The 25,852-nt window shown below is 56.0% G+C and overlaps 8 protein-coding genes across 8 annotated transcripts; 2 read left to right on the plus strand and 6 right to left on the minus strand.

Moving 5' to 3' along the window:
- Positions 1–1,541: 1,541 nt before the first annotated feature.
- BU26DRAFT_454992 (phospholipase D) lies at positions 1,542–8,108 on the minus strand. The gene is made up of 2 exons (XM_033824878.1): positions 2,102–8,108; positions 1,542–2,043 (listed from the first exon to the last, which is right to left on the minus strand). The coding sequence occupies exons 1-2, from the start codon at positions 7,804–7,806 to the stop codon at positions 2,037–2,039; spliced, it is 5,712 nt and encodes a 1,903-aa protein (XP_033684695.1). The 5' UTR covers positions 7,807–8,108; the 3' UTR covers positions 1,542–2,036.
- A 111-nt stretch (positions 8,109–8,219) lies between these two features.
- BU26DRAFT_287744 (uncharacterized protein) lies at positions 8,220–9,939 on the plus strand. Its single transcript, XM_033821589.1, has one exon. The coding sequence runs from the start codon at positions 8,515–8,517 to the stop codon at positions 9,568–9,570; it is 1,056 nt and encodes a 351-aa protein (XP_033684696.1). The 5' UTR covers positions 8,220–8,514; the 3' UTR covers positions 9,571–9,939.
- Positions 9,940–10,547: 608 nt separating this feature from the next.
- Positions 10,548–11,758, minus strand: BU26DRAFT_550069 (uncharacterized protein; the record flags this gene model as incomplete). The annotated part of the gene is made up of 3 exons (XM_033832034.1): positions 11,422–11,758; positions 10,886–11,370; positions 10,548–10,738 (listed from the first exon to the last, which is right to left on the minus strand). Coding segments are annotated over exons 2-3 (636 nt in total), but the record flags the coding sequence as incomplete, so codon positions are not given.
- Positions 11,759–13,677: 1,919 nt separating this feature from the next.
- On the minus strand, positions 13,678–14,321 carry BU26DRAFT_482361 (uncharacterized protein). The gene is made up of 4 exons (XM_033825767.1): positions 14,156–14,321; positions 14,037–14,106; positions 13,926–13,984; positions 13,678–13,879 (listed from the first exon to the last, which is right to left on the minus strand). The coding sequence occupies exons 1-4, from the start codon at positions 14,200–14,202 to the stop codon at positions 13,822–13,824; spliced, it is 234 nt and encodes a 77-aa protein (XP_033684698.1). The 5' UTR covers positions 14,203–14,321; the 3' UTR covers positions 13,678–13,821.
- A 526-nt stretch (positions 14,322–14,847) lies between these two features.
- On the plus strand, positions 14,848–16,427 carry BU26DRAFT_518266 (glycoside hydrolase family 93 protein). The gene has a single exon (XM_033828771.1). It carries the CDS (start codon positions 15,300–15,302, stop codon positions 16,350–16,352), a length of 1,053 nt encoding a protein of 350 aa, XP_033684699.1. The 5' UTR covers positions 14,848–15,299; the 3' UTR covers positions 16,353–16,427.
- Positions 16,428–17,052: 625 nt separating this feature from the next.
- BU26DRAFT_287870 (uncharacterized protein) lies at positions 17,053–17,752 on the minus strand. Its single transcript, XM_033821592.1, has one exon. It carries the CDS (start codon positions 17,647–17,649, stop codon positions 17,242–17,244), a length of 408 nt encoding a protein of 135 aa, XP_033684700.1. The 5' UTR covers positions 17,650–17,752; the 3' UTR covers positions 17,053–17,241.
- An 845-nt stretch (positions 17,753–18,597) lies between these two features.
- On the minus strand, positions 18,598–22,140 carry BU26DRAFT_425137 (uncharacterized protein; the record flags this gene model as incomplete). Its single annotated transcript, XM_033823608.1, has 2 exons — positions 18,598–19,961; positions 22,068–22,140. Coding segments are annotated over 2 exons (1,437 nt in total), but the record flags the coding sequence as incomplete, so codon positions are not given.
- A 741-nt stretch (positions 22,141–22,881) lies between these two features.
- BU26DRAFT_287769 (camp-dependent protein kinase A regulatory subunit) lies at positions 22,882–24,690 on the minus strand. Its single transcript, XM_033821590.1, has one exon. The coding sequence runs from the start codon at positions 24,524–24,526 to the stop codon at positions 23,135–23,137; it is 1,392 nt and encodes a 463-aa protein (XP_033684702.1). The 5' UTR covers positions 24,527–24,690; the 3' UTR covers positions 22,882–23,134.
- Positions 24,691–25,852: the final 1,162 nt, after the last annotated feature.

The raw sequence follows: 25,852 nt of genomic DNA on the forward strand, positions 1-25,852 counted from the left end.
CTTTTTTTGTTTTGTTTAGATGACTACCCGTCTTCACCAATCTGCCAGCTTACTTGGCGGGCTGTTTGAGAGTCGCCGTCGCTACGCTGTTGTACTCTATCAACTCTACGGCCAACATCACCCTGGCTTACCCTGGCGCGCCCGTCCTCTCTTGAATGGAAGGCTGCATTCTCGCCTACTCATCACACCGCTCTGTCCCAAATCTCTTGGTGTTTGTCGGCCTTACTGTCTCCGCTCCCGCCGTCCCCGAAACTCCAACAACAAAGCCTTCCATCTTTACTCCGCCCCTCGACGTACTCGAAAACGGAATCCGGCCCTCTCGAATGCATGCGTACCGTAGTCATAGGGCCCGTCACGTCTTCACCTAGCGCCTTGACACTCACCCCGATGGGCTCGGATCGAAACCTCTTTCCTCCTCGTTATGAAGGACTCAAGAGGAAGAACATGGCAAATGGCAGCCAGGAAGCGAACGAAGACGCGATTCTTGTTGGTGCTTACGTGGAGGAGGGAGGAGGGAGGAGGGAGGAATCGCCCTAGGTAGCTGCTTGCTGCTGTCAAAGAGTTGTGCCCCCATGCTGGATCTTAACAGCGAGGGTCTGTAGCTGGACGAGTGCTTTGTTTATTGCTAGGTCTGGTAGAAATCTTGTAGCAGGATAAAGCCCTCATTTAACTACGTTTTCCTTTCCAGATATACTCACTCACGCAAACAGTCCCTTCCATTCTCTACTCTCTTTACACGATACGGGGAATCAGAACCACGTCCGGATGTAAAAGGTGCAGATATATACATGGCCACGCGCTATGCAAAGGGGTTCTGATAATCCGACTTTGCCTACTCTAGAAGACAGGAATGAGCACTGGGACGCGAGCACGTTGAAAGCGGCAGTAAGCCTATGGACATTCTTGAACACCGATTAGAAATAGACGAGATGCCTCTTAAAGTGCGTGTACGTTCTATATCCCATCCTATCCTCTCTTGTCCTTTCCGCTACAGTTGAATTCCACCTAGAACGAGTCGTGTTTCGAGTATGTCGCCTAGCTGGAACCGCCTTTTACACCCTGTTACTTCTCCAACGGCTCGGTTGTAAACTCTGCGTTATCCTGAGGCAACCATATTTCTCGATTCCCAATCCCACATCTCCAACCCGCCCTCTCTCGGAGGGAGGCTAAGAACATCGCAGGTTGGTCTGCTTCCGCCTTGTCTCCCTCTATCCTGGCTGATTATCTGTGTGCAAGACGGATACGAGCGAGAGTTGAAGCATTGGTTGATGCCGGCTATCGGCGACATGCGTGATTTTGGTTTTGGGCACCGGAAGGTATGCGTGAGTAGAGTGCGCAGTTTATGAGGAGATTTGGATTGATGGGGCTATTCGGCTCTCCAGTGACAGATGTGGAGGGCCTTTAGCGCGTATCGATAAGTGGTTGCAGAATGGTGCGATGGATTTAGGAGCCCGATACGCCCACCAGGGATGAACACTGGGAGATAGACGAGGGGATACATATGCCGGAGTACACACATCAATGCTTTACATAGTATGCTAGTATAGGCAGTTATTTGCAGCTATTAAAGTAAGAACAGCCTTAAGAAGTAATATTATCTGCGCTTCTCCTCTGCCAGGCTCCCTCCGCTCCATGTAACTAAAATATCTGTGAACCCGCATGCGGTAGTGACTCCCTTCCAGCTCTATAAAGATAGGCCGGATATCGAAAACATCAGCTGCAATTCTAGCCGCGAACGTCCCTTCTATTCTTTAATCTCTTACACGATACGAGGAATCGAAACCGCGTCCGTATGTAAAGGTGCAGATATATACATGGCCACGCGCTATGCAAAGGGGTTCGGTCTAGCCGCCAGTCACAGTGATGATACAACAAGAACGAGACGAAGTCAAGGCCTGCGCTCATGCAAGATACAAAAGCTCAGACAAAGAACGCCAGGAAATGCTCAATTTTGGGCCAAACGGCCAGACAATGATGCGGAGGGGAGCAGATACTGATAGACTCTGGCCAGAGTGTGTGAAAGCAATGACGTAACGTTACGTGCTGCAAGATAATTAGCTTTCGTTTTGCCAATAAGATCAAAATGGAGGGTCAGACTCACTAAATCTCTAACGGCGCAATCTGATCCACAGTATACAGCCACCCATTATTCGACTCCTCTGCCTCTAACCATTCATACGGCCACACGACAAGGTGACCCTGCACCAACTCCAACAACTTCTTCGCATCGTCCGTCTCCAGCAAAATGTTGTCGTCGTTAGCGTGGAAAGCTCTAGTTGAGCTCTTGGTCGTGGCTCTTCTACGTGAGCGCTTGCTACCCATTGTGTTGGCATGCGCGCGGCTCTGCGCCCCTTCACGCTGGGGCTCCGAAATGGTTACTGTGCGCGCGCGGCCGAGGTTGCCGTTGCCGTTGCTATTGGCGAAGTCGGTAGTTTCCGTGGCCCCGGGGATGGGTGGGGGAGGGGGAAAGGTCATAGTGTGGTTGGGGGGAGTGGCGTTCATGGGCGACACAGTGGCGTCGTCGGCGGCTTTCATCGCGCTCTTCTCGTCTGTGTCTCCGCTTTGGGGGATGTTGAGCTGGAGAGTAGATGGCGCGTGCTGGGCGTGCTGCTCCTTCTCCTGATCTTGCGCCCACTGTTCCACATTGCCTATCCTAGAAGTATGGTTCTCCTCACTCTGCTTCGACATCTTCTCAGTGAGCTTCTCGCCGAGAGCTTCGAACTGCTTGGCCGTGTTGCCTGGTAATGATACAATCTTATCCGCCGTGCCGACACCAGGGGGACCAGTCTTCCCGGGGTTTTCTTGCTGCTTCCGCGTAGAGGATTTGCCCGCGCCTTGGGCTTGGCTAAAGCGCTCAGCAAACGCAGCGTACTCCTTGTACTCCTTCCACGTTTTGACCTCGTTGTCCGGCATGCAGCGGAAGACTTGTCGGAATATCTTCGTATTGTTCTCGGCAGCCGCGTGCCAGACATCAAGATAGAACGAGTCGCTCAACGGGTCGCGCATGCAATCCTCTGTGACCATAGGCCGACGCATCTCTGACAGGAGAGGCATGATGACCGGATGGGACTCTGCACTGAAGGAGCGCTGAAGTGGAGGCCCGCCGATATCAGTGTCATCCGAGAGAGGGAGAGAGGGCAACGTGCTGAGCTGCGGAAGGCCGAGCTGTCTAGTATCCATACGGGGCATACGAGGTGGCGGCAGGCCGGCAAAGCCGTCAGGAACACTACTGTGACCGCTTGTCTTTGTGTTTGTGGTATTGCTCCTGCCTCGGCTCCTGGTGGAGCTTTTCCTCGGAGTTTGACCTACGCTTTCGGACGCGACATCGGACAGCAGGATCTCCTGATTCTTCTCATTGATGTAGGAATCTCGCCCATGCGATATGCTGGGCCGCTCGCTCTCAATTTCGCGCATGTTGTCCGCCCCTTCTCCACGCACATCCTTCTGGTGTGCCGGATTATTGGATACCCTAGCATCAGAGGTGGGCTTCTTATTCGTTTTAAGATGGGGGTTATTCTCCTGCTCCCAATCGATGTCGTGGTTGAAGCTATGCAGCCTCTCAGCACGCGCAATCAGATCGTCTTCTAAGCGATGCCTATTCTCAGTCAACTTCTGCTCAGTGTCTCGATCATTTGTGGGTGACGACGGTGAAGACGATTCGGTATGAAAGCCGTTGCTATCGACGTCAGATCGTCGGCTTTCCCATTCTTCCTCAAAGATTGCATCAACATCAACGCCCAGATGTTCTCGCATGAGGCGCACGCGGAGGGTATGAGGAAACTTTCCAACTTTGTATGGCTCCCCAGCCATGTACGAATCTAGCACCTCGGTGTCTCTTACGATGGCCGCAACTTCGGAATCGCGCGATCCAAGCATTGATCGCTCGTTGATATTTGCTGAGCCGATGATTGCGACTCGATCATCAACAATCATACATTTGGCGTGAATATAGAGCTGTTCCGTGACCAGGGACTTGGTAGGCCCAATCTCGCCCCAGGACCTCAGGGCGTAGAACTGGATATAGTCCTCCGGCTCGATACCAACTGCACGGAGGCGCCCGAAGATGGAGGTCTCCCCCCGGCATATGCTGCGATATTGGCACGTCATAATCAAGCGTACACTGCTTCCCTCTTGCTGATCAACCGTATTCTGAAATCCAGGCATAAGCGGAATGACGATACACGCCCGCCAGTCTTCTTGGTTCTTGTGCGCCCGCTTGATACGATCAACAAGCGCATCGCTGATCTTGTTCTCGATCTTCGTACCCAGGACTTCGCAGGTGCTGATGTAGAACTGATTCTCGATGTAGACAAAATGCTCGGAGGTGGATATCATTTGAACGTAAGCGTTCATGATGCTATGTTCGGTTCTGTTGGGAGTCCCAAGCGACCAGGAACTAGCAGACCGAAGGATCTGCACTTCGCAGGTCCCATCAAGTCCGAGCGCTTCGATATCGGCAGGGATGAAGTCGGGAGGCGGGAGCAGAAAAGGAGTCGGCCGTGAGGGCTTTCGTTGACGCAACAGGTAATTCCATCGCTGAACGAAATGGCGTGTCAGATCGCGGGCTGGCTGGCCAACAATTTGCATGCCAATATCGTGCCATGGCATCCTAGGGACCTTGCTGCGCTCGTACATCTCCTCATAAGGCTTGTCCAGGTCGAAGAAATCCCGAACACGGGGATTGGAATAGTCCTTTCCTGGCCATAACTGACAATGATCCGCATCTTTGGGACTGTCGTCAACCTCGAAACCAGTTAACTTGTCGTCGACCACAGCATGCTGAGGCGTATCCCAACGACCGAAACACAAATCCACCCCCCCACAGAATGCGATGGTGTGATCGACGATGCAGATCTTCTCGTGATGTGCCCAGAAAAAGGTATTCTGCCGAATCTGGTTTGGTGATCGCTGGACGAAGACATTGGGGTGGAGATCCAAGAGCGAGAACTTTGAATATTCCGAATCGATCGGAATGGCGGCGTTGACGTTGCGGTACATTATAACAAAAACTTTAACGCCTTCCTGTGCTTTCCGTTGGAGGAGCCTGTCAAGTCTCCACTTCTGACTGATGGCAGGTGGACGTCGCATGTATAACTCCGGACTTAACCACCAGTCATGGATATAGATGACATCCCTGGCCATACTGATCGCTCGAGAGACATTCCACATGTAGTCGCGGCCATCGACAAGCCACTGCGCGTAGATGCCCTTTCGTACAGGCGCAAAGCTCTGGAAACGCTGCGTGTTGGCCCATTGGGTGCTGCGTGCCATGAATCGGATCGACTCCTCAAACTGCTTTAACTGCCTGTCGTTTTTGGCTAACAGTTTCATCTTTCGTTCGGAATTGACCAACCGCAGTTGATGATGGCCAGTCGCGGATGCCTTGGCGTCGCTAGCGATGTCCCGGGCTTTCTTGTCTCTCAGCTTTTGCGACTTGGACTCTATGGTGAAATCCGAATCCACCAGAAATACGTCGTATACATTCATTTCCTCTGGCGAGTCGACACAAACGACATAGCTATGTCTCACTAGGAACCACTTTGGCCAGTGTCGTTGCATCATTGATGTCGAGGTCCATTTCTTCCTGCTGTCGACACCTTTCGAGGACTTGATCATCATGAATCCCTCTTTTCCGTGGTAGCCACCTTCGGCGGCCAGTCGGACCCCCAGGGAAGACAGCTCTAGGAATTTACACAAACGGTTGCTGTCGGGCCGGAAGATGAGGTAGGTAATCAACTCCTTTAGGTAGGTTTCGAGCTTCTTGCGCTGTCGTTCTTGGTGTGTTTGTTTGCTGTGGATGGGCGCCCCGATCGCTCCCGCAAAGCTGCCTTGTCTCGCTGCAAGCTGACCCACGACGCCGCCACCACCACCACCACCTTGGTCTGGGCTACCGATGCTTGACTTCCTACGGCTGAGGTGGAAGGACGATTTGCGACGGCTCACCTTGCCCGGCCTATCTGTGCCACTACCTTCGCCGTCGCCTTGGCTGGCATGGCCCGCCTCCTCCCTCTCCTCTTCTTCCTCGTCGTCAAGCATGCCGTAGCCTCGGAGGCCTCTGAGATAGGGCAGGACGCTCTTCGGGAAGCGTGGTAGTTTTGGCGTAGGATCTTCCTTCTCCCCGTCCTTTTCACTGGATTTGTCTTTCAACTTGTCCTTCGGGTCTTTTGATTTCCCAGGACGGTTCAGGAAAGCATTTTGCTTTTCCTGGAGCTTGAACTTTAGATGGAGGTTGGCGAAGTCGCGGACGGATCTGTAAATGACCCACTTCATCCGAGTGAGACCACTGCCGTATTCCAGCTCAATGCGAAGCGCAGTATGACGATCTCCTTCTTTCTCTCCGGTCTGCTCGGTGTCGGTGATGGACACCTTGAGTTGCTCAAGGAGGACGGGTATGCGCTTGTGGCCATGCTCGTCGCGTTGAAACATGCTGGCGAGGAATAAGGCTGCGGGGGCTCCTGCTAACAACTCGGCCATCAGCTCAGCGGACTTGGCATGATCGACCTGGCGCTCAGCTTTCGCTCGCGTGCCCAGCAGCCTGAGACTGTTCTTGATTGACTTCCATTTCTGCGCGCTCAGGCTCGACGTACGTTCACTCCGGATCCGCCAGGGAGAGGGCTGTGCATCTCCCGAGGCGCCGGCGCCAAATTGTGTCAATCTCCGTAGGTTACTCGGTCGCTTTTCGGCATCTTCTGCATTTGGATCGTGTCGGCGCAGACCACCGTATGAAAGTCCTCTGGCGCTGTGGAGGCCTCTCGTCCATGCGCTTTCCTTGGCCAGCCGGTCGCGGCCCTCATCCTCGGATACGCCCTGCCGCTGATGTTCGGGGATGTCGCTCATGGTGCCTCTGCGTAGGAAGCCTGGCCGGTGGGGTTGCGAGGACGTGGGTGTGGCGGTAGGCGAATCTCTGGCGAAGAAGTGGGCGTTTGTGTTCTTCGGCGTCGTGGGCGCCGTCTGTGTTCCTTGGTCGCCTTCGTCGAACCAGCGGCGGCTCTTCCTTCTCCTTCGGGGCGGCCGTGAGGGACCCTCGCCAGCGCTTTCCTCAGCATCGGCATCGGCCTCGCTGTCCTGGCCGTCGTATCGGAACTCATCACGCTCCGAAGCCGGGGAAAGGGGCGCGCGCGGCGAGCCTTCGTGAAGAGGCGGGGCTCCTCCCGTGAAAGCACTCAGACTTCGGCCATGGCCCTGCAACGCCATGGGTGCTGCCAAGGCCTTCAGCTTTGTGATCAACGACGAGCCCTGACGTTCGCGCTCCCGCTCCCGCTCCTTGCCCTTTCCTTCCACCTCTTCCGTGTCCCATGACTGGTGTCGCGAGTGGGCTTGCGGCTCGGAGCCGAATGTGGTGGTGCGGGCGAACTGGACGCTTCGACGTCCCTTGGGTGCGTCTGATTCCTCGCCCTCGGCGGTGGGGCGACGTGAGACGGGGGCAATGGGAGGCTGTGGGCCGGCAGAGCCATTAGCAGGGCGAGCAGACGCCGAGGGCACCTTTACGGCCGGATCGCCATTCATCAGCTCATTCGTAGGTCGCGGCTCGATGGACGACGCCGGCGCGTGGAAGGGGAACTCGTCGAGCTCGGGGGGCGACAGCGGCTCGCCGGTCGGGGCAGACGTCGTGATGGCAGGCGCGCCGTTTGTGGCTGCCGCGGACAGCTCTTTCGTCTCGTTGGCGCTGTGGGCGACTCGCAGAGGAGAGAGGGCGCGCGAAGGGTCGGTCGGCTTGTCCGTCACGGCATCACCCTTCGTCATGGGCGAGACAGAGCGAGGGCTGCCCGTCTTGGGCGAGACGCCGGAGCCGGGTGAGTCCCCCATGATTGTAGAGAGGGCCGCCTCGGCGAGACTGCCTTGCGAGATGGCGACTCCAGGGCGGAGAGCGTGTAAGGGGTGCGATTGCCCTCGGACGGTGTTGCGGGCTGGTGCGGTTCCTTGGTCCTCGTATGCGCTACACGGGCATGTTGACTGTGCAGTCTGTGCAGTGTCGCGGAGGCCCAACGACGCCCAGGGAATGTCCGTGACGGCCCGGTGAATAGGGCAGCGATTCGGAGGCAGCTCTTATTAGTAGCATAGGAGCAAGCGCCCACAACTGCACACGGCTTTGTGCTGGTGGTTGTGATTTCTGAGTGAGCATGCCGCCATGTAATCTCGCCATGGATCCCTGCAAGGCTGAGGGCAGGGGGCACCGTCATTTCCCCACGCCCAGCTCCGAACTTCCGCCCTCGACCGCAGCTCGCAGCTTCGACCTCTTCAACCTCTTCTTCAAGCCTGGCACTCTCCGCTTCTGCCTCGATTCCTCCCAGAAGGCAGCCCTTGGCCCCGACGTGCCAGTCTGCGTCCATATTCCTGCCTCCGAGTCTGCCAAATCGTCCCGCCATGGCTACGCAGTCGTCACGACCCCTGCCGGCGCGCAACAACCTCGGCCCCGCCTCGAGATGAAAAGCCCATCTCTATCCACATGCGCTCAATTCCTTCCGTCCCAACTCAGGATCTGACAACACCAATTGGCCCGCCCTTCCTCCCGCCATGGCCGCAACAACGAATCCTCTCCATGGCACCCACGCCGCCGAAAGCCCCACCGTCTCCGAGCAGACCTTCACCATCGCCGGCATCCTCGTCACCGTCCACGGCCTCGCCGAACTCCCTCCCTCCACATCCTCCGTCGCCTGCCTATGGCTTCTGCACCCGCGCCTGCAGAAGAAAGAGACAATGGCACCCATAGCCGCCCAGGTAGTCCAAGCGTGGAACAAGCGCATCGCCCACGGCCACGCAGGCAAGACCCCGAAAGGCTTCATCGCCGTCTCCTTCGATCAGCGAAACCATGGCACGCGTATGGTGGATAAACTACACAACCAGGCGTGGCGCGAAGGCAATCCACGGCATGCGCAGGACATGTTTAGCTGCTTCCATGGCACCGCGACCGACACGTCGCACCTGATAAGCCATCTCGAATCGTACATCTTCACCTCTGCAGACGGGCCGAAGATCACACAGCATCTGTGTCTCGGCATCTCATTGGGCGGGCATGCGGCATGGCACTGTGTCCTCGCGGATCCGCGGATCTCCGCTGCTGTGATCGGCATCGGGTGTCCGGATTACACCAGGTTAATGACGGATCGTGCGCGCTTGTCAAAACTGAAATCATACACATCTACTACGCCTCCCGGTTCCTCTTTCCTCGGCTCGCCAGACTTCCCCCAAGCGCTTCTGGATGCCATCGCCAGGTACGATCCAGCTGGTCTTCTTCTACCAGGCCAATTCAACCCCACTGGTCCCGACCCCGAAGTTGGAAAGGCGAAACTCGATCGCTTTAAAGTGCTGCTCCGGGAACGACTACATGAGAAGCACATCTTGAACTTGAGCGGAAGAGACGATAAATTAGTACCGTATGCGGCGGGTGAGTCCTTCCTGAAGGTGTTCAAGCAAGTGCTGGAAGAGGATCCAGGCTTGCATATCAGTTTTGAGGACGTGTTGTTCGATGGAGTGGGCCATGCGTTTCCGAAAGCCATGGCGGACAAGGCTACGGATTGGATCTGTCATCTGTTGGCGAAAGAGGAGGTGCAGGTCACAAGTAAGATATAGCGAAGCGCAATAGAATGAGGACGAAGCCTTTTCTTTTTAGCGGGTATTGTGCAGCTAATGCTACAGAATACGATTGCGCCCAAAGCAGGTTCCGCAGGGTATACAACGCCGAAAATGCAAGCCGAAGCCTATGGCGAACCCGCAAAACCATGCCCATCCCTCACGAGTCTCTTTTCAATCCATCCCAGGCGACGGAGTCCCATCGAGACCATCCGCCTCCGCACTACTTGCCCTTCCCATCCCCACTCCGCAACCTCAACCCGATGTTCTTCTCCTTCTGCGCCTCCTTCTCAATCTCCTCCTGCGCCGCTGAGACGCGCCTCGTCTGCCTCACCCCAGCCGCGGGCTGACTCGGCGTCGGAGTTGGCAGAGCCGTCGCTGCATCGCCCTCAGACTTCCTGCCCTTTGGTCTACCCCCGCGGGGCGCCGTGAAGCCGAACCTGTTGCGAGCGGGTGTGCTGCCGGCAGTCGAAGGCGTCGCCGCTGCGGTTGCTGGGTTGGGCGTGGAGCGCGAGCGCGTCGACAACAGGGCTTTGGTGTCGATGGGTGCGGGCCTGGTCTTAGTTTTGCCCCTAGTCTTCGGGACTGTAGGCTCGTTCACGGGCGTTCCTTGCTCTGCGTCTGCTGCCGGCGTGTCTTGCTCGTCATCGGCTTCGCCTTCCGCCGCTTCCGTATTAGCACTCGAACTGCTGCTGCTCCTCGCCTCTTCATACTTCGTGTCCGCCCGCGTGTGCCGCTTACCGTAGCCTAGGTCGAGTGGGTGCCGCTCTTCTGCGTGCTTCTGCGCCTTTGCCTTTCTGCCTAGAGGGGTCGAGAGTGCGGTCGAGGTGCGTTTTGGCTCTGCGGGGGTGTGAGCGTTGCTAAGTGCTGCTTTGAGGAGCATATCTTGGAATTTGGACTTTGAGCGGCCGGCTGGGGGGCCGATGCCGCTGAGGTCAAAGGTGGTTGGGTACGTACGTTTGGGTTGTTGAGAGGTTGCGGACGGGGTTGTAGATGTGGAGGTTAGCTGGGAGAGTTCGCGGGGGCCGATGGGATTGCGTGTGCGGGTGGGTTTCGGTGCTGGGTCATCTGCCTGTTCTTGATTCTCATCGTCTGCAGCGTTAGTATCTTGATCTGTGGTGTGGACAAAGTCTTCCGTTTCGTTGCCGACACGGCGAGTATTGGCAGCCTGTGGTGTAAAGTTAGCTCCCAGAACCATTCTTGTGACGCCTTGTTCGTGTTGGATCTTAGAATACATGTAACCATAAACGAGCACAATAGTACCGAAAGGCACCTTCGTCAAAGTGCAATATCGCGAAGTGATCAGGATACTTACCGTTTCGGCATCCTGGCTTTCCTCGTCCGTAGCTGCTACCGCCTTCCCCACCCGCTTCGGCGACTCCTTGACTGACTTCGTTGCTCGCGATCGAGCAGTGGCACCCTGCGCCCTCGTGCGTTTCTTCCGACCTCCTCCGGACGCATCGGCCTCAGTTTTAGCCGTTGTTTTCTTCCTTTGCTTCTTCTTCGCAGGAGCGTCCTCATCCGACTCCGAAGATTCATCAGGTTTAAACTCCTTATCGCCCTTGCTAACCTTAGGAGCATCCTTTGCGGTCCTCGGCTTAGCGCGCTTCCGCTGATTTGAGGTCTTCACGGCAGATGATGAGGAACCGGCTTTGGCCTCCTCAAGACCAGGAGCGTGTGAGTGTGGCGTAACCGGCGGAGCTGACATCGCCAGAGGAGTGTCTGCTTCTATCTCAGCCGCGGTGCTGCCACCAACCTGCATGCCCGGCTTTGAAAGCTGGGATGGTGCATCCGAGAGATCTGAGTCCACGTCAGACTCATCTTGAGTAACAGCCCGCTGGGAGGACTTACCCTCTACTCTGCGGTGCAGGACTGCAGCCGGAGCTGGCCGTGCCGTGAAGGGTGAAGGAGGTAGACCCAGCTCCTGCGAGAGCTGCTGCTCAAGCAACGCGCCAGGCCATGGTGAGTCCTCGCGTTGAGAGTCTCCACTGTCCACGGTCACAGACTGGGCCGTAGCGCCATCTTCCAGGCCGCTGTTCGAAGCTGTCGGAGAGCGAGCTGCTGCTGCTGCTTCCTCTAGCCCTGCAAGGAAGGGCCGAACCTGAGAAGTCTCGACGCCTGCAAAGGCGTTCGTTGAGATGGCAGCATCGCCAGCAGGCGGCTGTGGGGATGACGACGGTGCCGTAAGCTTGTCCGGAAGCGCTCCAGCCGCTGTTTCATCCTTAATCCTTGTGTCTCGTCCTCTATCATTGGCTGAATCTGATGGCACGAGGGTCTCCGGTAAACGTAGACCGTTCATAGGAACTTCAGAATCCTGCACTGGAGCAGAGTGAGCAGATGCTTCCTCACTGCCAACTTTGGTCGCTTTCTCCACACAGGAATCAATGGTGCCGAGAGGGTGCGACGCAGCTTGCGGAAGAAATTCGCGCCCGAATGGCATCTCCTGAAGAAATTTTGGAACGTTTGGAGCAGACGCCCCGGTAAAGGGAGGCGTACCTTGATCTTTCGAATCGTAAACAGGATCGCTTCGCTGGATTGGCTTGCCGGCCTTTGCCTCAACAGACGGTGCTAGAAGGCTTGCGATATCTGTATCATCCCGCATAGCCATAACAGCCATGGCATCCTTCCTCTCAATATCACTAGCTCCACCATCCTGATGCATATTGTCTCCTGGTTGGTGTACGTCCGATTCAGCGCCAATCTCGTGGGCTTCTTGCATCGATGGCTTGAGGAAACCGCCTTTGGAGGGTGATGCCTGGGCATCCTCACGGCCATTATCGGAGTCCATGCGGTTGACCCCCACCTCGTCTGCGGAGACGCCCTTATTCACGGTCGTGGATTTGAAAGTCTTCGGGGAGCCTGCTGTGGCACTTCTAGTCACTTCATCTGTTGCCTTTCTATGCTGTCCAACATCGGTCTTCTGCGGGGGGCTGGGGATCCAAGGTGGCGAACTCGGTGTGACGGCTTCAGCTTGTTGATGTTGAGCCTTGACGGCCTTGACATCGGTAGTTGTCGGTACCGCTTGCTCGGCAGCTGTGTTGTCGCCAACCGCATCTTGGTTATTCCCCTTGTCGACCTGAACTTCTACTGAAGTATCAACGCCGCAGGGCTCGATGCCCTGAGACTCCAGCAGTATCTCGTGTGTAGGCGACGACGTATCTTCGACTGTCAAGGGCTCCGTGGTCAATGCGTCTTGATTGTGAGCTTGTACTTCGCCTGCCACGGAATGTTCCCTCCTGTCGCTACGCGGTTGGTCCCAAGCAAAGTCCTCAATTGCCATCAGCCCATCCTCCCAAGTCCCAGCTTCTTGACCATTCTGCGACTGCTCCACTTCTCCTGACCAATCGAACCCTTCGATAGCCCGGAGCCCCTCCTTCCAGGTGCCGCCGAATAGCTCGTTCTCCACGGGATATTTGTAGTATTCCGGCGGGTGAAGCGCGCCTTCCACACGGCCATCGGGGTAGACGTGAGCAACGCCAAGCGCTAGACTATATGGAAAGTCAGCCATGGCATAGCAGACGACGACTCGTGTGTAAGCGGCGGGGCTGCCAGGTCGAAACCTTCCGATTGCACCTTAGTAGGAACGGAAGAAGAGATAAGGTGAGGTGGTGAAGGACGGCGCGTGGCGTAAAGGAAGCGTGTTCGGCGCGAAGTAAACAAAATGACGTCGCTAGCTAATAAGAGACTAGACGTCTAGAAGAGTGAGTGAAAGGGAATTGTCCCGTTAAAATTGTGACCTGAATCTTCCGAATCCTGTCAGAACTAGATCTGCTAGGAGTGAAGGAGAACTGTGCGAACCTTAATTCACCCGTCCTTACGTGCCGCACAGCAACCAGACCGGGCCTTCCTCCGTCTATAACCAATTCTATCAGTAAAGAAGAACATAGAAGAGACTCGCTCAAGCTTGGGGGCCATGTAGTGGATCTAGACTTGTAGACCTTCCTAAAAAAAGCTGCCTCTGGTGGGGCGCGGAAAAGACATTGATGACGGGCGACGAGGGGTCCTGTTGTTGACACGCAACTAGAGGAGGCGGAAGACAGGGACGTGCTCTGAGCACGCTTTCACGTGATTGCTGCAATGCAATGCAGCCATCCGATGCAGACTTTGCTGCGTCGGAGAGGTCCGTTTGAAAGGCTTTGGATTCCCACTAGTAGTGCTAATCAAAGCCCATGGCCACCCCATATGCGGCATACCGCCGAAATTGGTCGTAAGTTGGTCAGTGCTCCGTCTCGTTCACATCTTGGTTGTCTATTATATGGGAATCGAATTCGAAACGGCGTTGCCCGCGTCGACGGGAAGTGCGAGAACCCTGTTGCCAATGAGCGTCCATGTCATCTCAAAGAATATCGACTTACTTCTTTCCCGCATCCGTCGCACAGCAGCAGCAGAGCAGGGAGGCCGGCCAGCAGACTATCTGATGCGGAATTAGTGGTCCGTGCGCCGTGAAGGGCAAACGCTCGCCATACCGCCATGATAACCGTGACTCCGAACCCGAGAGTCGGCCCCACGACCTTGCAGCGGCATGGATTTTGATCTCTATCCCCCGTTAGCTCAAGACACTCCAGGAAGTTTCAGGTATCCGTACGTCCCGCATTGGAAGCAGATGATTGGTAGAGGGATGCAGTCGGACATTTTCAAGGGTGGTTGAAGGGTGGTTCAAGGGTTCGGCAGAGCGACTGAGTGGCTATGTATAGGAGCATAGGGTTGCTCGACGAAGAAGAGTATTTGTATCGGAAGGTACTGGGTTTGTTGATAAGGTGATGTTCCAGGAATCGGAAGGCTCGATGTCAATGACGCCAAGTTCGTGATGACTAACACATGTATGACGGTGTGATTGGTGTAGAAAGCCACATCATCCTTGGAGGCGTTTGCATGGTGTGAATTGCAGTAGCCTTCCATGCGGAATGATTGGGGCGGTTCGAACGAGCATACAAACGGAGCTCAGTATCATTGTACATTCAGTGGAGTAGATCACGGCTCTTAGTTAGAATCTAGCCGACGAGCGAGCGAATGCACACCTACCCCTTGCCTGTGAATATGCGCTAGGCTATGATGCGTGAAGTAAATGGGGCTGTGAAGTGCTCCAATCGACGGTGTCCTCTAGCAGCTCGAAGGGCATTGCAGAGTCTTCGCTCAATCCTATGACAGCGTTCTTTTCCGCAGAACATGAAACGCGGGGTATGACGTATCTGTCCAGGGCTAATCTATTGCCGCCCACAACAATCTACTCCTTTCCCCACTCCTAGCGAAAGCGTCATCCTCATGCTTCCACCCTCTCCGATCCAACGTCCAAGGCTCTAACGTCCAAGGCCCACACTACCCCTCCCCCCTGGACGAACCCACAAACCACGCCCGCAAACGTTCCTCTAAATTCCCCAATCCGGTAATCAGCCCTACCCAAATTAGCCCCTTAAACGATCGTCGCCCGTGGACTCTCCGCCACCCGCTAGCTACGGATTCCGCTTACGGTCCCTGGACGCCTAACCTCGCACAGCACCTAGTTTCGCACCATGTTCCTTCGTACAGACGGAAGAAGTGTTTCACATCGCGGGTATAACGCTCAGCCTCGTCCGGGAGCATATGGGTCCCTGGTCAGAGTTTGCTGGGGAGGGGAGTCCGGTCCGGGTATATAAATATTGGAGGAATGTGAGCATGAAACGTTTCCGACATTTTTGTTTCGTTCCCGTCTGTTCGTCTAGACTAGTCGTTTGCTTCGCGTTTCATTCACGATGCGCTTCCTCGCCAGCCTCCTTACAACAGCACCTCTCCTCCTGCTGCGTTTGGCATCTGCACAACTCCCCCAAAAAGATGGTTCCACGGTAGTTTTCGGAACATCCGGCACCTATCCGCGCGCGGTCCGGCTCGCCGATAACTCCCTCCTGGGAACCTACACCCTAGCCGACTCCACGAACCAATCCCTCGTAACCGTACGCAGCACCGACAACGGCGCGTCCTGGGCGCCCCTCGGCACCGTCGTAACAAACATTTCCGCCATCCACGAGCTCGGTAATTCCTACGTGCACCAGCTGCCGGACGGCAAAGTCCTCTGCGCCTTCCGCAACCATGACCTGGGAAACGGAAGGGACGCAGATCCAACCTACTACCGCATCACGGTCTGCCTTTCCGAAGACCTAGGCGAGACATGGAGGTACCTCAGCACGCCAGCGCAGATGCCCGGTGGACCCGATGGTGTCTGGGAACCCTTCCTGCAAAACGCGCTGGATGGAAGCTTACAGCTCTACTACTCCAAAGAGACCGGCTCCGGCGGCCAAGACAGCATCCTGCGGCGCTCCACCGACGGCGGAAAGACGTGGAGCGCGGAGCAAACCTTCACAGGCCAAGACACCAATGCTCGAGACGGTATGCTAGGCGTCGCGAGAACCGCGGCGAATAGCGCGTCCAAAGTCGCCATCTTCGAGTCTGGAGACGCAAACGGGCATTTCACCGTGCACACAATGCGCACCGCGGATGACGACGCGTCGTGGGACTCGCGCGGCCTCGTATACGAGAACGAGACCGCGAGTGCGGGCGCGCCACAGATCATCCGCGTAGGAAGCAGGATGGTAGCCAGCTTTGGGACGAACGAAGATGGGGGCGTGTGGCCGCAGGGAGCGATGAAGGTCATGGTGAGCACTGATCAGGGCAAGACGTGGGCATCTAAGACGACGGTGCATGTACTGCCGGCGATGTGGGCGGGTCTGCTGGCGCTGGATGATAAGAGCTTTTTGGCGCTGTATGAGACGGGTGGGACGAGTTATGCGCAGAAGATGACGTTCCCGTAGCGCTAGAGGGTATGGTAATGCAAAGGCTGCTTTTTCGTTATCATGAGATCTGGATGTTGGGAGGATTACTCTTCCTGGCCTTCGCGGGGTGAAGTAGAACACAGTTCTGGCTCCTCCACCCAACGAGCCCGTTACGCTTAGCCTCCCTACTGCAGCCAGCAGTCGCGTTCCATTCCCCACCCCAAACCATTTCCCTATTCACGCCCTTAATAACCAGCCCCACACATCCACGCAAACGATCCCATGCTCCGGGAAAGCCGAAAGCCGGAACTAAATACAAAAAACACAATCTCGTGCTTGAAAAGAGAGACAAAACAGCACAGCCCAATCTCCCCGTCGGAAAAGCTGCACTATGTCCGACGTCATGCAAAACAATCGCTTCGTCCCTTTCTCTTCGTGCGTGGCAGTAGTGGATTATCAATTTCCCCTCTGAGAGCCGGGTGCTGCACGTCAACTTAAGCTCTCGTGCATGCCAGCCAGCCACACGCCTCTCGCATTCTCACTCTCAGCTCTGGTGGGATACATTCTCGCGCGAGTAAGTACTTGGCTTCGCTTGAAACTTCCCCGATTACTTATTCATCGCGCAGCGCTGCGGCAGCAAAGCTCTTTGCGCGACGGCGCAAATCGGCATTTGGCATGCTGATTCATCGGCTGGGCATTGGGGATATCGCCGGGGTTCCAGGAGCAACGGGGTTCGATTGGCTTGACTTGTATGATGCTAAGGCTCGTAAGAACCGGGGGCTCGGGGTCCTGACATCTGATATGGCAGATATGGCTCGTTCCTGTTCCATACTTGTCCTACAGAGGGACAGTGGCTCCTCGGCTTGCTGCAGCCCTATCGTATATTTAATCACCTGTGCGTCGTCCCGGCGTGCACCGAAGCGCCTTTCTATCGTGAGCATGCGGCATGCCGTGACACCCGCCTTGCCATGGACTCCGTACGTATTAGTCCATGAGCGAGACGGAGGCCCGGCGTTTGGACGGGAGAAGCAGATAGCGGCGTTAGTGGTAGGGCGTTTGAAGCCGGCGTAGCCATGGAGTGGATGGTGACCATCCTCGTCACTTTGGAAGGGATTTGTCCGGCTTGTCTCGTGAAGCACGTTGAAGTTCGCGCGTCGGTATAGACGGTGGACGGCGTCCGGCGACAGCCTCGCCGGGCGTTTTCCACCCGCCCAGTCGGGATGCGGTGCAGGCGATGGCTTCTCGTAATAAAGCCAAAGACGTGAAAAGCCTCGTAGGGCTGCATATCGAAAGCTGCATGCCCTGCTGCGCGTCGGATGAGCCGAAGGAAGAGCATTAAGCTCAGGCTGTCAGGGCAGTGCACGGTTCCCGACAATTCGGGAACTGTGGCTGGTGCTCGTTAGAAATTGCCAAAAGTTGGAAGGGCGGCGCCACATGTGGGACGCGTACGAGCTCGCTCGATAGAGTAAGCCCGTGTAATACCGTACGTGGGGCTCAGGTGTACCGAACGATGGAAAGACCAACCACAGAATTCCTTGGTCATGCACTGTGAGTTAAGTCATGGTGCGGCCGTCGATTGCTGCTACTTCTGTGTTTTATCATTCCCCCGAACGAGCCGCGTCTGCGGAGGTGGAGCGGCAGTCTGCAAGCGCCCATCTAGCCAGAATTTGGACAATGGGTTCGTGGTCTGTTTCAAACGCCGCCAGCGACGTTGGATCAAGGTTTATTCAGAGGGTCCGCCTAATCGGCCCAACGCCATGCAGCCACGAGCTAGGTTGATGGGGTCCGGAAGATCGACCGACTCATGCCATCGGACAAAAAGAAAGTCACGGGCAAAAACTCGCTAATCGCCCGTAATCACAGGAATGCTGGTAAGGCGAGAAGTGGGGAAGGGGAGGTAGGGTTCGGTGTTCGTTATGCCGAAAGTACAGGAAGCCGTGGAATGCTATGTTGTACTTGTGAAATGATGGTCTAAAGCTCATATGCGCATGGATCTAATGCTGTTGCGGAGAAGAGAAGAAACGACAGCGCTAAAGAAAAATGGATGCAAAAACGAGTTCGAGTTTGACAAAATAGCCGAGGAGAACGCAAATCCTCAAAAAGGGATGAAGAGATTGGACAGAGCGAAGTGTCGGACGTAAGAAAACAAAAAGGAGAGAGAGGCAAAAAGAAAGGAAATATTCCTTCCAGAGGAACTAGTGAAGCGGTTCATAAAGACGGTCGACCCGCTTTGCGTGTAACCTCATTTTCAGGCTCTGTCCAGCAGACGACCCCAAAGTCTCGTCTACTGCGACGCAATTCCCCTCCTCAAGTTGATCAGATGCTGGATCTGCAGCATCGTCCTCTGCGTCTCGACAACGGCTGCGGCATGCTCAAAGCCATGAGACAGTGCTGTCCTGACCGTGTATAACGCGAAACACTTTCTCACCCAGGCTGCAGTTGCCTGAGCCTCTTGCGTCTCTCCATATAAGGACTGTTGAGAGGCAGGCCATGATGCGGCACCGCCGACGAGGCAAACCCATAACAGAACTCCGCTCAAGTTGCCCCAGAATCCGCTCCGGTCCGTGCTCTCTAATGCCATGTGTAAAGCTGAGATGACTGTAGTCCCCGAAATATCCCCGCTGGAACTGCGCGCATGCATGACGTTTGCTGATTCTGAGAGTGGCACTCCTTGGACGATTGAGCGACAATAGATCAAGGCTGCCAGCCGACAAGTCTCGTAGATCCAGTCCGGTGATATACTGTCGTCGGCTGACGGTCGGTATAGAAGTCGCGTGTATATTTGCTGCATGTGTGCGTCATAAGAAGCGACTTGGGAGCTCATCGCAGAAGGGAATGCGTCCCCGGCGTGGCTGCATCGAGCGAGAAAGGTCCGTGTGAGGTCGCGCATGTCGCAAATTATCTCATAGGTTCCGTCCGAGCAGCTGCCATATAAGACTGACAGGTCTCCGTGTCGGGCATATAGAGGTGAAATAGGACGGGGCCGATGCAAGGCGGCTGAGGCCGGGCTCAGGCTCGGGACGAAACCATGGAGCATCGAAGGCTCAGCGTGTCCCCGAAGGATAGTAAAACTGAGGATAACGACAATCAGGAACGTGGCAATGCTGCCATGCAATCCTAGGCTTGTGATCCCCCCACGCTGCTCCACAATTCGAATCAAGCCATCCTGATGAACATCAAAAACGTCCTCATCGTGGCCACTGATCTCGCTGACCAGTAAATGCAGTATGCTTATGACAGTAAAGTCATCCGTTTGGGCATTGAGGTGGTCCGTAATCATCCCGAGGACCTTCGTCTTAGCGTATACCGTGAGTGCGGTGTCGGCCAGGAATCCTTCGGCGAGGTCTTGATAGACACAGGCCATACTGACGTGACTGAGGAGTGACATGGGATTGCTGCAAACAGTCTCCATCCATGCCCGTGTTTGACTGAAGAAATCGTTGTTGTTGATGTATTGCTCTTTGAGTTCGTCGAAAGAGTCCCGGCTCGGCGCACCGCTGGTGGAGGGAAAGGGATACTCGGAAGATTCATCGAAAGCCGGAGGGGCGCTATGGAACGGCTCCGCTGTGGTGGCGGATATGATCCTAGCAGCAAGGTTGCGCACTGGGTCGATCGAAGGAGATTGTGCCATGCATTGGTAGAAGTCGCCTTCCCAGATTGTACTGCGACGCCCAGGTGGCGCAAGGAAGTTGGTGTGGGCTTCAGTCTCTTCTGATCCAGCGAGCATGGGGCTAGGCGTTCGTGGCATTCTTGATGGCGTATTGCTCCTCTCCCCGCTTTTCGACCGCGCTCGAGGAGGCGGTGTCCCTCTCTGGTCACCGCGATGCTTGTACATGACGTGGGAGCGGACATGTCTCATTGTCATGTCGTCCTTGAAGTCATCGGGGTGACTGGCTACAACGAACTGTAGGGCGGGCCCAGGAGCGAGTGGTGGCAGGCGCTTTCTCCCCGCTCTCTTTTTAGACTTCGATCCGTTTGGCGACGTCATATTGTCTTGAGGAGCACTTCCGGAAGTGCGAATGCAAGAAGGATGATAGAAATTTGAAATGCGTAAAGAAGAAATAAGAATCCGAGTGCTTCGCTGCTAGCAGTCGAGTCGTTGTTGAATCGAGGAGGTTGACGCGATCGGTATATATGTGAGCTATGCGAGTTGATAACGTAAGAGTAGGGTTCCGTATAGAATCGCCCGAACAGAATGACCCTACCTCGGACTCACCAGCCACAGGAACCCACCACTGCCAACCAACGTTGACAGGCGCAGGGGTGGCGTGGTTCGTGCCACACGTTGCCAGCTCCGATGGGATGATTTACCGGTAGTCAAAATTGTCGCCGAATCACCCAAGCCAGCCTGATTAGAGAGGCTCTGCAGTATACGCAACGCTGGACAGTCCCGATAGATGCAGTGTCGAAAATCGGATGTGTGCCTGTACAGCAGGCCAGGAAATAGGATCTCTAGTGGCATGATCCAGTCCGAAGTAGGTAAACGGCGGAAATTGAAGATTGCGAGGTTGAGAATTGCAGTCGCGTGGGCGGTATGAAGCCGGCCTCGTTCGTGAACGAAGGCGGATTCATCGGCCGTTGAAGACCGGTAAGACGACAGCGGGAGTGGGAACCGCTAGCCAGTCCAGTAATAGTAGCGTTTTCCCACGAGCACGCTCTAGCTGAAGAACATCCGCCTTGGCTGGAGACATAGTCCATAGCTTGTCGGGTTGGTCCGGCAGGATGGATACCGAGGAAGCTCGTTGCCTTCTGTGGCTGGTTGGTAGATTCCACAGATTTAGACATAGACAATGAGGGAGGTGCTGAGTGGGGGCGGCCGCATGCTGATTTCGGCAACAGTGCTCCGGTTTCTACCTCAGGACAATGTGCAGTCAACTGTGCCAAACGCGGATTAGTCATCGAGTAGTTGAATCCTTGGGACGAAGGACAGCGCTCCTCTTAGTCCTGGAAGCCTAGTAAATCAAAGAAGGCGCCAAAGGATACGCAGCTCAGCTGCGACTGTTAGCTTTCTTTCTGCCTCACAAGAATAGACGAGGGAGCTCGTACCTTGAAGTGCCCATTGTCCCTATTCGGTCTTAGTGCCCGCCATATCCCTGACCATGCATATAAGCACAGCTCTCTATGGGCGTTCAAAAAATGACGACGCTGGACAAGCAGTCACAGGCTAGCTTTCAATTGGGTGTCCAAGATTTCCGTCACCATTTCAAACACCGCGTCGCCCTGCTGTCAGCTGAGATAGCATTCGACGAGACCTTGGATCTCATAGTTGCTTCGATATGTGCGTCAGTCACCCTCTACACACAAGGCAGATTTGCGGCTGGGAGTTGCTCGACTGCGGTCATGCCGTGCGGTTATCTCCTGATGGTTAATCATAGTCGTGGTGCAGCGGCCGAACCGCAAGCCACAGTCAGCTAGCCGATGGTATGTCTTCAGAAGGGCGAAATGCAGCATACCGGAGTTACTGTAGCGGTATAAGAAGCGGATCACTGCTCCGATATTTGGCCGAATAGTCATCGTGATGGTATGGAAGGGTTTCGTGTTGATCCCACCCAGCTGCGTCGCCGCTGGTCCTTCCGCTCAGCGTAGAGGATTGGAGTTTGAATGCTGTATGCAGTGCGTCTATCGAGTTAACATCAATCTATGCAGCGGTTGTTACGCGAGCGCAGTGTCTTTTTGACGATGCGCGGTAAAGCAACAGCATCTTAGCGCTTGCAGCCGCAGCTACGGTCACGTGCCGACAGCTCTTTCCCAAACTCCTCACAGTCGAAGAGGTCTCTCCACGTCGCATAGTGGATGTAGAGCTGGATGAAGATGGTGAACTGGCTTTCTTCTCTCATGTGTGCCTGCTAAAAGGAATCCTGGACGGTCCGAAAACGAGCTGCTACTGCTGCTGCGCCTAGCAAGATGTGGACCTGGCTCCCAATTAGCAACGGCGGAGATTGAAAGACATCTAGGACTCATCAAGGAACGGACAAGCGGACCATTGAGCATAGCTCCAGTGCGTTAATAGAACGTCGCTCGCGAAGCTCAGGATAGCCGAAAGTTTTGGTGCGGGAAGCGACTCTGGCGGCATAGCAAAAAGTGGATGCTGGTCGAAATTCCGCCTGCTCCGCCTCTCTTTGCTGGGTACAAGAAACGGCGGGGTTTTACTCTCGCTTCGTGAGAGGGTACCTGAGCGGACAGAGGCTAGACTTAAACCCTTGAATCGGGTGCCTGGCGGGACCGGAAAACGAGGCACGTGATAGTCAATTTCAGCGCACTGAGTGCTGATTGGACGGTATAATTGGGCGGCCTTCATAATGCGATCCTTCAACATTACGAACCCACAGTTGTATATAGGTATTGTGGTACCAACTTTGGCGGGCGGAGGAGTACTTCTGCCTACAATGGACACTTGGAAGCGGACCCCTCACTCACGGCTCGACTATCTTGGGCTAGTAGCACTAAACCAAATTTCAATTCTATAACACTGATGTTGGTGATCATGCAACATTGGAGTATAGTTGACAAACCGGGCCCCGAAACCTTCCCACCTTTCCCACTTTACCCCGAAACCCATGCCCGCTCTTCTCAACCTCCCAACGGCAAGTGACATTTAGTGATAGTAGGAAGCGTAAGAGTACATGCGAATACGCCCGAAGAGAGAGATTGAGAAGCAGGAGCCTGGCTGTACAGCTCCGTTCCTCCATCCACACAAGTTAGAATTCTAACCTTCCCGTCCCGTTCCGTCCCGTCCCGTCCTGGTTCGGTACAAAACATCCAAGTCCTCATCAGCAGTACAGAGCAAAGCGCAGTCGTGATAAGCTATTTCCGGCACCCTTCTATGTCGCTTTCGCCAACGGGTCCACACCATCGGCGTCATGTGCTTCTGCTGCTTTGCTCGGGTCATTCCGCCTCATAATTCCTTCAACAGGTCCTAGCAGTCGCTGGAAGCCATTCTTGCCCAGGGTCGCGACTTTGACTTCCGTGGTGCTAACCACGGAAGCAGCACGGGGCGCATCGTTGAGCAATGCCAACTCGCCGAAGTAGTCGCCCTTCTTATACCGGTTGACTGGCTTCTCAATGCCGCGCTTGTAGACTTCGGCTTCTCCAGACTCGAGAATATAGAACGACTCGCCCACGTCGCCCTCCTTGATGATGGTGGTTCCGGCGGGGTACTTCTTCGTCTCGAGGGCGTCGGCGATCTTGGAACGCTCGTAGGGCGTCAAGGATGCAAGAAGCTGGACTTCCTCGAGGAAGCCTTCGTACATGCGGCGTCGCTGGAAGGCGCTGTCCATGAGGATACGCCGGAAGGTGACGCGGTCCAAAGCCCAAAGCGTGGACTGCTCGGCCGACACGACGGTGGCGGCGCGGGGCGCATTGTACATCAGGGCCAGCTCACCGAAGGAACCGCCCGGTCCTACGGTGCCCACTTTGGAGCCGAGGCCGTCTGGGCCCGCCTCCAGCTTGCCTGACTTGTTGACGTAGATGTCGAAGGCGCCTTTCTCGACGACGTAGAAGTAGTCGCCCACGTCGCCCTGCTGAATGACCTTGATTCCCTTTGTTGGTATGGGCTTCTCCTGCAGCGCGCCGAGGACCAGCGCGGACTGCTCGTCGTCGAGGTGCGAGAAGAGGAAGTTGCCGGAGACAGCAGACCTCAGTCTGGCCTGCTGCTCGTCCGTCTTGTGATGGTATGGAGGAGTCCAGTTGTCGTTGGCGGACGAGGCGGGGTTGAGCGACTCGGCGGACACGGAGGTGCGTCTGTTCAGATTGTAGTTGCTCGGGAAGCTGGGCGCGTCTGAGGCGCCGCCAGCAGAGGGCGGCTGTGACCTGGCGCTCTTGGACGAGGCGCCGAAGCCGGCGAAGTTGCCAAAGGTGTCCTCGCCGGCGGCGCTGGCCTGAGCCTTGTCCATGGCGGAGGGCGCGAATGAGGCTGCGGTGGGGGAGGCAATGGTGTCGTTCTCCTCCTCCTCCTCGAGGCGGTGCATATGACTGCTCGCAAAGCCGGCGCTGGGGGGTGTGCCAAAGGGATTGCTGCCGGGAAAGGTGCTCTCGGCCATGCCACGGCCCTTGGGGCTGGAATGTTGCTGCGAGAGCAGGAATTCGGCGCGCTGCGACTCGAGGCGGCGCAGGAAGAAGTTGGCACAGAACTGGAGGACGTCGGCGGGCTGGTGCTTCAGGATTTCGCGGTTGAGGGCGGAGATCTCATTGGAATAGTCGGGAGGGAGCGACATTGAGAGGAGTGGTGCGGGGGCCGTCCGCTCGCAGCTCTTTGACGACGGGCGGCAGGGATGATGCAGTCGTGCAACAAGCGAGCGTGAGCGGCGCGCAGGCGAGAGGACAAATGCGGAGGGCGTCGGAGGGCGCGTGGAGCACTACAGTTGGGGGTGGAGGAGGAGTTGTTATGGCAGCAGAGCAGCAGCGCAGCGCAGAGCAGAGCAGGGCCGGCGGGCGCCTGCGCGACACGGCAGAGGGCGGAGAGGCACTTGACTCACTGGCGGAATGCGGGCAGCGGCGATGTGTTTTGAGGCAAGCAAGCTTCTGTGGCTTCTGTGGGGGGGTTTTATTCTTCCAGAACACGTCTAGAGCTCTCGTAGAAAAAAAGCAGGCGCCCATGATGCGCAGGCACCCAGTCGCAGCTACGAGCGGAGGACTGGCTGCGGCCGCCCCCTCCACTGCGGCGGCGGCGGCTACTGTAGTCTATCGCATGCTTTCTTTTGGCGAAGCGGTGCGTGAGCAAAGCCAGCTCAAGAAGCCACATGCGAAACTGCACACTGCGATGCGCCCTTAGCTCCCGCGACAGGCCCAGAGCTATGACGCCGCAAGGCTCAAAGCTTCGCATTGGCCTAGCCGTGCCGTGCCAGTGGAGCCTCTGCCCGGCTGTCAACCCTCAACGCTCGACCGCTATAAAGGCACAGCAGTACTGTCCGTGTCAGAGAAGCATTCCGGCAGAACCGAGCGCCCGACATCGCCACAGACGTATCGACGGCACTGGACTGTGACCTTTGCGAGAATGCGGCGCAGAAGGGGGTTCCTGCTGTTAACGTGCAAGACAGCGCCGCCTGGACCTGCCTTGGTGCCATTTGGGGGATTCCCTCAGAGCTGATATAGCATGCCCCTGACGCACCTCTGCCCTCCATCGGCACCTCGGCGGGATGCTGGGCGACTGTCTATCTCAACAGTCTGTGCCGGTCTCAAAGGGCGAGGACGAGCATGTCCTGATTGGTCGTGTCGGGCGGTCGCGTGCAGGGAGTTACAGCGGGCATCGCCCAGGGACTGGCGGTGAAACCCGTTCTTCAGATGCATCTTGAAGTGCCAAAAAGGTTGGGACCAGACGCAGGAGAGCCAGAGCCAGAGCCAGAGCCAGAGCCAGAGCGGCCAGGAGAAAGGAGCATGGACCAGCGTTCGTCGTTTCGTCAAGACCGTGGTTCCCGGCGCATGAGCATACCGGTACACCCACAGTAAGCACGCGCTCCCCATGATTCGCCAATGTGCGCAAAGGGCGATGACGCCATACCAAAGAGCTGCCAGGTGCCATGTGGAGGGGTGAATTGAATTGG

This window comes from Trematosphaeria pertusa, assembly GCF_010094035.1.
Source record: "Trematosphaeria pertusa strain CBS 122368 unplaced genomic scaffold BU26scaffold_6, whole genome shotgun sequence".
NCBI lineage: Eukaryota > Fungi > Ascomycota > Dothideomycetes > Pleosporales > Trematosphaeriaceae > Trematosphaeria > Trematosphaeria pertusa.

What these genes read in the sequence shown, in the direction of transcription:
- BU26DRAFT_454992 (XM_033824878.1), bottom strand. Translation starts at nt 7,806, where the DNA reads ATGGGGGACTCACCCGGCTCCGGCGTCTCGCCCAAGACGGGCAGCCCT.
- BU26DRAFT_287744 (XM_033821589.1), top strand. Translation starts at nt 8,515, where the DNA reads ATGGCCGCAACAACGAATCCTCTCCATGGCACCCACGCCGCCGAAAGC.
- BU26DRAFT_482361 (XM_033825767.1), bottom strand. Translation starts at nt 14,202, where the DNA reads ATGTCCGACTGCATCCCTCTACCAATCATCTGCTTCCAATGCGGGAC. An exon ending in ATCTGCTTCCAATGCGGGAC is followed by an intron (nt 14,107 to 14,155) that starts GTACGGATACCT and finishes AACGGGGGATAG; the next exon opens with AGATCAAAATCCATGCCGCT. An exon ending in GCGACGGATGCGGGAAAGAA is followed by an intron (nt 13,880 to 13,925) that starts GTAAGTCGATAT and finishes CATTGGCAACAG; the next exon opens with GGTTCTCGCACTTCCCGTCG.
- BU26DRAFT_518266 (XM_033828771.1), top strand. Translation starts at nt 15,300, where the DNA reads ATGCGCTTCCTCGCCAGCCTCCTTACAACAGCACCTCTCCTCCTGCTG.
- BU26DRAFT_287870 (XM_033821592.1), bottom strand. Translation starts at nt 17,649, where the DNA reads ATGCTCTTCCTTCGGCTCATCCGACGCGCAGCAGGGCATGCAGCTTTC.
- BU26DRAFT_287769 (XM_033821590.1), bottom strand. Translation starts at nt 24,526, where the DNA reads ATGTCGCTCCCTCCCGACTATTCCAATGAGATCTCCGCCCTCAACCGC.